Source organism: Phoxinus phoxinus (assembly GCF_949152265.1).
Source record: "Phoxinus phoxinus genome assembly, chromosome: 18".
Lineage (NCBI taxonomy): Eukaryota > Metazoa > Chordata > Actinopteri > Cypriniformes > Leuciscidae > Phoxinus > Phoxinus phoxinus.
In genome coordinates this window covers 28,502,381-28,513,964 of record NC_136893.1, presented here as the reverse complement: position 1 = coordinate 28,513,964, position 11,584 = coordinate 28,502,381, and the positions used below count along the sequence as shown (strand labels likewise).

The following is an 11,584-nucleotide window of genomic DNA, read 5'->3' as shown; positions in this document are numbered from 1 at the left end:
TGTTTTCCATCTTCAGTGTTTTCATCATCTCTGTCGTCATTTTCATTAGTTCATTTTCGTCACCTGTTTAGTTAATTAGTCATTGTTAATCATCATCTTCATCACCTGTCGTCACTCGTTGTCATCTGTGTATTTAAGTTCCTGTCTCTCACCCTTCAGTTGTCGGTCAATGTTTGCTAATGCTTATGCTAATGCTTGTTTGTTTATGTTACGTTGTATGGAGAGTGTTACCCTTGCCTGTACCAGTTTTGTTTAAGTTTTATTATAGTAAAAGTTTGAATTGGAACCTTAGGCCTCTGCCTGTCTTCAACCGCACCATACCCGTGACAGATTGACCGACCAAAAACGCTATGGAGGCATTTCTGTTCAATCAGAATGGGAGTTCATTGGAGGAGTTGGTGGAAGTTTACCTTCATCTTCATCAGGATGTTTACTGGGAGGAGGAGTTTTTGAAGCAACGGTTCTGGAGAGGACTTGATGATCCTCTAGCCCAGATATTGCTGCTCAGGGACTTAGATAGACCTTTTATTGAGTTTATGGACAGAGCTCTTTGGGTGTGTGGTTCCTCACTCACTGTGGGAGACATCCAGCCAGATCTTCGCGTCCAGCCAGATCTTCGCGTCCAGCCAGATCTTGAGCCCGCTGACCCTGCGCCAGAGCCCTCGTCGCTGCCCAGCACAGAGCCCTCGTCGCTGCCCAGCACAGAGCCCTCATCGCTGCCCAGCACAGAGCCCTCGTCGCTGCCCAGCACAGAGCCCTCGTCGCTGCCCAGCACAGAGCCCTCATCGCTGCCCAGCACAGAGCCCTCATCGCTGCCCAGCACAGAGCCCTCATCGCTGCCCAGCACAGAGCCCTCATCGCTGCCCAGCACAGAGCCCTCATCGCTGCCCAGCACAGAGCCCTCATCGCTGCCCAGCACAGAGCCCTCATCGCTGCCCAGCACAGAGCCCTCATCGCTGCCCAGCACAGAGCCCTCATCGCTGCCCAGCACAGAGCCCTCATCGCTGCCCAGCACAGAGCCCTCATCGCTGCCCAGCACAGAGCCCTCATCGCTGCCCAGCACAGAGCTTCCTGCACCGCTGGTCCCGTCCAGCCCAGAGCTTCCTGCACCGCTGGTCCCGTCCAGCCCAGAGCTTCCTGCACCGCTGGTCCCGTCCAGCCCAGAGCTTCCTGCACCGATGGTCCCGTCCAGCTCAGAGCTTCCTGCACCGCTGGTCCCGTCCAGCCCAGAGCTTCCTGCACCGCTGGTCCCGTCCAGCACAGAGCTTCCTGCACCGCTGGTCCCGTCCAGCACAGAGCTTCCTGCACCACTGGTCCCGTCCAGCCCAGAGCTTCCTGCACCGCTGGTCCCGTCCAGCTCAGAGCTTCCTGCACCGCTGGTCCCGTCCAGCCCAGAGCTTCCTGCACCGCTGGTCCCGTCCAGCACAGAGCTTCCTGCACCACTGGTCCCGTCCAGCCCAGAGCTTCCTGCACCGCTGGTCCCGTCCAGCCCAGAGCTTCCTGCACCGCTGGTCCCGTCCAGCCCAGAGCCTTCGCCGCTGGTCCCGTACAGCCCAGAGCCTTCGCCGCTGGTCCCGTCCAGCCCAGAGCCTTCGCCGCTGGTCCCGTCCAGCCCAGAGCCTTCGCCGCTGGTCCCGGTCAGCTCAGAGCCCTCTTCGCCGCTGGTCCAGTCCAGTGCTGACCTCCCCAAGAAAATTTTGGGGGGGGGCAATAAGTCCTCTGAGGGGATCGTGGAGGCCCTTCCGACACGGTCGCCATGGCCGCCCGAAGGGTCCTCACCGCCATGGCCGCCCGAAGGGTCCTCACCGCCATGGCCGCCCGAAGGGTCCTCACCGCCATGGCCGCCCGAAGGGTCCTCACCGCCATGGCCGCCCGAAGGGTCCTCACCGCCATGGCCGCCCGAAGGGTCCTCACCGCCATGGCCGCCCGAAGGGTCCTCACCGCCATGGCCGCCCGAAGGGTCGTCTCCGCCGTGGCCACTCGAAGGGTCCTCACCGCCGTGGCCGCCCGAAGGGTCCTCACCACCGTGGCCGCCCGAAGGGTCGTCTCCGCCGTGGCCGCCCGAAGGGTCCTCACCACCTTGGACGCCTGAGGGTCCGTCTGCTCCGCCATGGCCACGCCCTCATCCTGCTCCGCCCTGCCCACCTGCACGTCCTGCTCCGCCCTGGAGGCTTCCTGCTCCAGATCGGCCACCTGTTCATCAGCCTCCAGGGCGCCCACCCTCCCACCCCTTTGGATGTTTTACGGCGCGAGGACGCGCCTGGGGGGAGGGGGGGGTTCTGTCACATTGTTAATGTGTTTTCTGTTGTTATCATGGACTTTTAGTTTGTTTTCCATCTTCAGTGTTTTCATCATCTCTGTCGTCATTTTCATTAGTTCATTTTCGTCACCTGTTTAGTTAATTAGTCATTGTTAATCATCATCTTCATCACCTGTCGTCACTCGTTGTCATCTGTGTATTTAAGTTCCTGTCTCTCACCCTTCAGTTGTCGGTCAATGTTTGCTAATGCTTATGCTAATGCTTGTTTGTTTATGTTACGTTGTATGGAGAGTGTTACCCTTGCCTGTACCAGTTTTGTTTAAGTTTTATTATAGTAAAAGTTTGAATTGGAACCTTAGGCCTCTGCCTGTCTTCATCCGCACCATACCCGTGACATAAATAGATTCAGATCGTTGTTATTTTAGTGCATTACCCGCTGCTCTCAGGGCAGGAATACTAAATAGATTCAGATCGCTGTTATTTTAGTGCATTACCCGCTGCTCTCAGGGCAGGAATACTCAATAGATTCAGATCGTTGTTATTTTAGTGCATTACCCGCTGCTCTCAGGGCAGGAGTACTAAATAGATTCAGATCGCTGTTATTTTAGTGCATTACCCGCTGCTCTCAGGGCAGGAGTACTAAATAGATTCAGATCGTTGTTATTTTAGTGCATTACCCGCTGCTCTCAGGGCAGGAATACTAAATAGATTCAGATCGCTGTTATTTTAGTGCATTACCCGCTGCTCTCAGGGCAGGAATACTCAATAGATTCAGATCGTTGTTATTTTAGTGCATTACCCGCTGCTCTCAGGGCAGGAATACTAAATAGATTCAGATCGCTGTTATTTTAGTGCATTACGCGCTGCTCTCAGGGCAGGAGTACTCAATAGATTCAGATCGCTGTTATTTTAGTGCATTACGCGCTGCTCTCAGGGCAGGAATACTAAATAGATTCAGATCGCTGTTATTTTAGTGCATTACCCGCTGCTCTCAGGGCAGGAATACTCAATAGATTCAGATCGTTGTTATTTTAGTGCATTACCCGCTGCTCTCAGGGCAGGAGTAACTCAATAGATTCAGATCGTTGTTATTTTAGTGTGTTACCCGCTGCTCTCAGGGCAGGAGTACTCAATAGATTCAGATCGTTGTTATTTTAATGTTTTATGCGCTGCTCTCAGGGCAGGAGTAACTCAATAGATTCAGATCGCTGTTATTTTAGTGTGTTACGCGCTGCTCTCAGGGCAGGAGTACTCAATAGATTCAGATCGTTGTTATTTTAATGTTTTATGCGCTGCTCTCAGGGCAGGAGTAACTCAATAGATTCAGATCGCTGTTATTTTAGTGTGTTACGCGCTGCTCTCAGGGCAGGAGTACTCAATAGATTCAGATCGTTGTTATTTTAATGTATTATGCACTGCTCTCAGGTCAGGAGTACTCAATAGATTCAGATCGCTGTTATTTTAGTGTATTATGCGCTGCTCTCAGGGTGTATTTTAGCTTTATATTAGTGTAAATTAGTCTATTTTAGCTGTCCAGGCGCACCAAACTTACTTCAATGTGCACTTAACTTGTGAAACATGTAACAATAAGACTGTGATCTAAGTGCTATTTTGTTGTATGACATATCAAAGAAATTGACGGTTTTGAGGGCGTTATAAACGTATTTTAGCTTAAAGATCTTAAGGTTTCTACTAGTAATTCTGTTTGTTTACATTGCTACCACTTTACAATAAGGTTTCATAAATGTTCCAGGCACCAAGTTTACTCCACAAAAGAAAGTAGTCCAGGAAATATTTGATAATGAGGATGTTCATTGTTCAATATCCAAAACTGAAGCCTGCAGTTGAAATACATTTTACGTTGTTTTTCTATGACTGTCAGTGTACATTGAAACCAAAATCTTTATGTATTTAATTTGCAGGAAGACGTACACTTCAGGTATTTAAGGAGGATCTGGCAGACATTTGGCCAGGCGACCCATGGCCTTGGGTCTGGTTTGATGGGAAGCACATTCAAGTTCAACGACTACTGTCTAAAAGAAAAAAATTAAAGCATCTAAAAACCTCTAAGAATGATGATATGAACTAGTTAAAAGTACAGCAGTTTAATGATACATCTTTGCTCTGCATTTTTTGTGATTTGTTGCTGTTTTATCATTTTAATCCACTGGAAATGTTTTGTAATAGTATAAAAAAGGAAAGTCTAATTATACCTTAATTGTAATATTGGACTATTAAAACCGTTCAATAAAAAATATAATTTGTGAACTGATTATTTACAATCAACGTTCGTTCTTCCATTTTCTTATACAAAGAATCTCCACAAGTCATTGAATGAAAAGACAGTAACACAGCAAGATAAAACAGGGTTCCTACGCATTCTCCATTCAAAAAATCCATACTTTTCTAAGGGGTGGATTAGGGTTCAGGCTGTAGGACTGCCGAATGAACGTTTCTGTCAGGACCACTGATGCTCCTCTTAATTATCATTAAGATATTAGAAAGCTGTATATTCCTTGTCTATTACCACCCACTTCTACTTATACCAAAGATGGAAATAAGCGCAGTTACAATAGCTAAATATGTGGGAGAGTGTTGCTATAGTGTGACGATATTGTATTGCAATAGGTAGCACTTCAAAATCAATACCAAATCAAAACTAGTTAGCACATTATTTGTAATTGAAAGGTTTTAATGACAATATATGGTTAGGTTACACTTAAAATAGTTACAAAATAGATGATATGATAACTTCTACCATTAATTGTACCCAGCATATATGTAAAAAGTTACCTGAAAGAGAGGGAGAGAGTGTAGAGAGTAAGATACAAAGAAAGAGACAGAATAAAAAGGCCCAGAGCAACTGTTACAATCTTCTTTTATTCATTCTTTGACCATGTGACTGTAACCCAAATGTGAGATGTTCAAACTGACCAATCAGATAATTACAATTTCCCCCACTGTACTAAAGGTGTGAAAATTCGTAGAACCCCGATGTACACACATTTCAGTCAACAGGTCTTGAGCACTCTTTAAATTACATTTCCTTGTTTCTCTGCAATACTCAGTGAGAAAATGTAAGTGTTTGCACATAGATCCACATTAGGATCTTTTGCAAGCTCATTTATGCATCACAAACTCAACTCTGTGATCAGGTGGAACCAAACGTTCTTCGTCTTTGAATCCAGGCTTTTTGTTATCATCGACTGGGCAGCATCAGAGGCGTCTTCAGTGTTAGCTCCTCTAATTCATCCAGTTTCTGCCAGCTCATTCAGGTAACTGAAGAATGAGATAAAACAACAAGTCAATAATAGACAGAAAAGAAATGGTCTACTGATGTAACAATTAGGGATGGGCATTTTTGTCATTTTCTCATTTCGATCATCAACAGGTCTCAAAAACGAGTACTTGAGTAATCAGGGGGGCGTGGCGTGTCTGTCATGAAAATGTTAGGAAATGTTACATGTAAGACGGTTACGAAAATTAATGTTGACAAATAAAAATATGACATTAAACATAACACTATGATGCATCAATGTTTTCGAAAAAGAAAAATCTAAAAGGAATAGGCCTAGCTGCTTGAGGTAAAGCTAAAGAGTAAATGATCTCTAGTAAACTGAAGCACGTTCTACGACAACCTATGAGATTAATAATCAGATATTCTAGATACATAAACGTAACATTACAACTTACATGAACAAAAGAACGCGAATACCCATGTGAACTAGTTTTTTACAGTCAGTGGTTTGATAGGGAAATTTTGGATGTGCTATTCCCTTAACAGCGCGCTGATACACGAGCAACTAAAGCACAGAGAATTTACAACACTATCACAATCCTGTTCTCATTATAATGCTGAATATCTTGTGTATATTGGCGCTGCACATCTTTATGAGAAATGATGGTCTGTTCCCAACAACTTCCACTCCAATATATATATAGGCTATATCAAAATGTTCCTTCACTTAAGAGTTTAATTATCATATAGAGACAATTACATTCAATTGGTGTGGGACACAGAGAATCTTCTCAGACAAGGGGGTGTCTCTCTCAACTTCATTAACATACAGACCATAGCTGTCACAATAAGAGCAACTTAATTTACATTAAGAGTTGTAAACTGTATCAGGATAAAAGGTTTGAGATTTGGATGTTCTGGGTTCATTCTGACGCCGGTGAACCCAAGGTGCTTTTGTGTACCTTGCCACTGCTATGATGTAATAAACTTCATTTTTGAGATCTTTGACGTCCACTTAATTTCTTCTTACACTTAATTTTATTTTGCATGATAGAAAGTGATTACAGTCATCATCACTGTGCGTTTTCAAAGCCAAAACTAGAAACAACCATCTTCCATCCTGCAATGGTGCTGAGACTGAGGCTGAGTGACTGTACGGTCGGTAAACTGCAGTTTTTTGCTAGCTGGTTAATAAACTAAATTAAACACGTATTGTATTTGTGATTAATCGGATATAGACAACATAAAAGTAATCTTGCAACTTACATCTGCAAGGACGCGAATGTGCACATGAACTTGACCGTGCGAGTCTGATGTGTAACGTGAGCGAGCTTCCTTTAACAGCGCTGAAAAACTAAAGCTCAAAGAATACAAAATTAAATTACAATCGTGTTCTCAGTATAATGTTATGTAATATAGATTGGCGCTGCACATCTTGCACTGAACTGTATTTCATGATCAAAGTAAGTCCTGGCATCACTGCAGTGCGCATTTTCAAATCCAGTTTCACTTTATTTCGCCGGTCTGGAAGGGGTGCTCTCTAACTAGGAATGCTCATATTGACCGTTTAACCGAAAGTAAAAATTTTGACCAATTAATACTATCAGTTAAACGGTTAGATCAGCGCGTAATACACTAAAATAACAGCGATCTGAATCTATTGAGTATTCCTTCCCTGAGAGCAGCGCGTAATGCACTAAAATAACAGCGATCTGAATCTATTTAGTATTCCTGCCCTGAGAGCAGCGCGTAATGCACTAAAATAACAACGATCTGAATCTATTTAGTATTCCTGCCCTGAGAGCAGCGCGTAATGCACTAAAATAACAACAATCTGAATCTATTGATTATTCCTGCCCTGAGAGCAGCGCGTAATGCACTAAAATAACAGCGATCTGAATCTATTGAGTACTCCTGCCCTGAGAGCAGCGCGTAATACACTAAAATAACAGCGATCTGAATCTATTGAGTACTCCTGCCCTGAGAGCAGCGCGTAACACACTAAAATAACAGCGATCTGAATCTATTGAGTACTCCTGCCCTGAGAGCAGCGCGTAATGCACTAAAATAACAGCGATCTGAATCTATTGAGTACTCCTGCCCTGAGAGCAGCGCGTAATACACTAAAATAACAGCGATCTGAATCTATTGAGTACTCCTGCCCTGAGAGCAGCGCGTAACACACTAAAATAACAGCGATCTGAATCTATTTAGTATTCCTGCCCTGAGAGCAGCGCGTAATGCACTAAAATAACAGCGATCTGAATCTATTTAGTACTCCTGCCCTGAGAGCAGCGCGTAACACACTAAAATAACAGCGATCTGAATCTATTAAGTATTCCTGCCCTGAGAGCAGCGTGTAATGCACTAAAATAACAACAATCTGAATCTATTGAGTACTCCTGCCCTGAGAGCAGCGCGTAATGCACTAAAATAACAGCGATCTGAATCTATTGAGTATTCCTGCCCTGAGAGCAGCGCGTAATGCACTAAAATAACAGCGATCTGAATCTATTTAGTACTCCTGCCCTGAGAGCAGCGCGTAATGCACTAAAATAACAGCGATCTGAATCTATTTAGTACTCCTGCCCTGAGAGCAGCGCGTAATGCACTAAAATAACAGCGATATGAATCTATTGAGTTACTCCTGCCCTGAGAGCAGCGCTTGGACGGGAGATGTATCAGTTTGACCGTTGAAATTTCTCGGAGATTTGAACGAGTTCTGTTGTCACATATCAATTTCACACACAGCGAGATAGCATTGGAAAAGCATGTTTTACACATAGGTTTTACACCAGTTACGTCCTAAGCAGCTATGTTGCGGTTGACTGAGTAAACAGTCGAATCAAAATGCATACAATACCATATTTAGACGATGATTAGTTCTGTGCATTTCAATGTTCGCTGATTATCTTAAGAAACGTTAGAGGATGCTGAATTTTAACAAAATATATGGTAAAATCACTTACCTTGCAATAAATGCGTTTTCCCCACGAAGCGTTTTTCTTGTGTGTTGCGAGTCCGACTAATAATATCCCTCTGCACGTTCAAACGTCTTGACCCCGCCTTTGCTTCAGTTTCATTGGTTGAAGCTGTAAACCAATCATTTTCCTTTCTGCCCTCAGAACATGTTTCAGTAACTAAAACTCCCATCTGCTGTTAAGAGCCTTGTTGCTCTGTGCGCTGCTGCGCTCATCTGTTGACATTTCCGAATAATTTCCACACAAACAAACGTACATGTGTAATTAGTATGAGAAAAATATATATTTATGCCTATCGGACGCGGGCCGGGCTCGGACAGAAAAATCCGCAAAACGCCCCAAACATAGGCTTCATGTTTTTACTCCAATCTCATTTCATAAAGTCATATCGATGTAACGTCATATCGATGTAAACATTTGAAGTAACATATGATAATTAATATATTTTTCTCTAGTGTAGTGTTACTGAAGTGTTCCTTTTTAACGATGCCTGCTATAGCCTACTATTGTTATTATTTATATATATATATATATATATATATATATATATATATATATATATTAGGGCTGTCACTTTTTATTCGATATTCGAATATGCATTCGAACATGACGTGAAATATCCGTATTCGAACTATAAATAAACTATCCGGTTTTTAAAGTGCCATGTAGCGCGTTTATTTTATTTTATTGTTTGACATCTCATCCAGTAGAGGGCGCTCTAAACGTATTGTAGCATAGGCCCATGCCAAATCAAGCGCGAATAATAGCCAAGCCAATACATTCTATGAATTACATTAGCCACCCTGTTTTGAAAATGGAAGAGAACGCACATGAGCGGACAATTACGACCCCAACTCACCTAAAAAGTAGTGTCTGGAAACATTTTGGGTTCTACGCCGTAGATGGTAAAATAACCGTTAAAGATAAGGTAGTTTGCCGAATTTGCAAAAAACGGTTTACATACGCATCCTCGACATCCAATCTTCGCGCTCACCTGTCGAGTTACCATCCAAATGAGGCAGCGGCGTCAGAGACACAGCAGACGGCCAGAGCATCGCCAGCCGTCCAACATTGCATGACTGCATACTTTCCTGCACAACCGGTCAGCACCTTGCCAGATGCACGGGTAAAGGCCATCACCGATAAGATGGCAAGGTTTATTTGCAGGGATATGAGACCTATAAGTATAATTTCGGGAGACGGGTTTCAGGACCTCATAATGGAACTGGAGCCACGATACACAATTCCATGTCGCACCACTATGTCAGCCCGCATAGTAAAGTTGTATGACACCACACGAGAAAACATTAAGACCTTACTGCAGGACAAGAAACTCGCTCTAACTACAGACGGGTGGACATCACTGGCCACACATGCTTACGTGACAATCACAGCTCACTTTATTTCAGACACATGGGACCTCGAGAATTTCGTTCTTTGTACGAAAGAGCTATGGGGAAGTCACACAGCTGCCCATGTCGCAGAGAGCATCAGCAACACCCTGGACGACTGGGATATATCCCGTGAAGCAGTAATAGCGGTCACCACAGACAATGCGCAGAATTATGTGAAAGCCATACGCGATTTAGCCCTCATACATGTACCTTGCTTGGCGCACACTCTAAACCTAGCCGTGCGCAAAGGACTAGACGTGAAGGCTATTGATACTGCCCTTTCTCGCCTTAAACAGACGGCAGCTCATTTTGGAAAGTCTCCTGGTGACTGCTGCCTGTTAGAGGCAAAGCAGGAGCTTCTCGGACTAAAAAAGGAGAGACTGATAAATGACTGCGTCACGAGATGGAACACGACATATGACATGATCTGCCGTGCCTCCGAACAGCAAGCAGCCGTGGCCGCGGTCATTTTTGAAAAGAAAATGTCTCACTTGGAACTCAGCACTTCGGAGTGGTCTGTGGTTGAACAACTAAAAGACACACTGAAACCTTTCAAAATTGCAACTCAGGCCCTCTCCACCGATGCCTACCCTACAGCATCCGCCGTCCTCCCTCTGCAACATGTTATGCTCTCTCAGCTGACCACTCCTAACGCAACACAGAGAGCAGCTATCAAAGAAATGAAAGGTAGGCTTGTCATTTTCGTTCTATTCCTTTTTAGCACAGGCTAATTCTTAACATTAACGGCCTAATTCCATTAATGTCGAAATTATAATTTCGTTAAATTCGTTTTTTTGGGGGGAATAAATTGAAAATTGACAGTTAATAACACGAGCTAAAAATAAAACAATTAGTTTCAGATACTGTTATGTTTAAAGGTATAATTGATAAATAATAATAATAATAATTGATTCATTCATTTTATTTCCATTCTTAGCGAGGATGGTCGACAATTTCAAACCGCGCTACAGTGAAAACAGCAATGAATGGATGCTTCTCAATAAAGCGGCCCTTCTGGACACCCGGTTCAGCCGCTTGGTTCACCTTTCGCCTGGGCAGAAACACCTCGTAATTGAAAGCTTATCTCAGGAGCTGAAGGAAGCTGAGAGTGAGATCGACGGCGATTGTGCGCAAAAGAGGGAAGACGTGGCTCTGGCCTTAGGTGCCATGGGAAGCTTGTTTGGGGACATGTATAAATCGATCGACTCGCCCACACACAACACTAATGGTATCCAGGAGCTTAAAAACTACATGACTGAACCTCCTCTCCCCGCAGACAGCAACACGCTGCATTGGTGGAGAGACAAAGGCTGCAACAAATACCCACTTCTCTCAACATTGACGCGCAAATACCTGTGTGTGCCAGGCACGTCTGTGCGCTCCGAACGCGTGTTCTCCACCGCGGGGAACATCGTGAATGAAAAGAGAGCCGCACTTGATCCAGATCAAGTCGATAGATTGGTGTTTCTAGCAAACAATATAAAAAAATGAATTAGGCTGCTATATGCCTTACTCCTGGCTGCTGTTTAAGTTGTAACGTTATTGTTTGTGCCGTGCTGTTCCGATTCAGTTTTTTTTCATGTAGCCTAATGTTGTGATTGGCTATGCATAGTGGCACTAAAGTTGATTACCAGCTGTTTCAAACATTAAGTAAAAAAAAAAAAATGTTCAGACAGGCTATGACTGTTAATAAATATGTGATTGAATCTCC

At 44.2% G+C, this 11,584-nt stretch overlaps 1 protein-coding gene across 1 annotated transcript; it reads left to right on the top strand.

Moving 5' to 3' along the window:
• Positions 1-9,698: 9,698 nt before the first annotated feature.
• Positions 9,699-11,364, top strand: LOC306986305 (E3 SUMO-protein ligase ZBED1-like; the record flags this gene model as incomplete). The annotated part of the gene is made up of 2 exons (XM_079589423.1): positions 9,699-10,560; positions 10,811-11,364. The coding sequence occupies 2 exons, from the start codon at positions 9,699-9,701 to the stop codon at positions 11,362-11,364; spliced, it is 1,416 nt and encodes a 471-aa protein (XP_079445549.1).
• Positions 11,365-11,584: the final 220 nt, after the last annotated feature.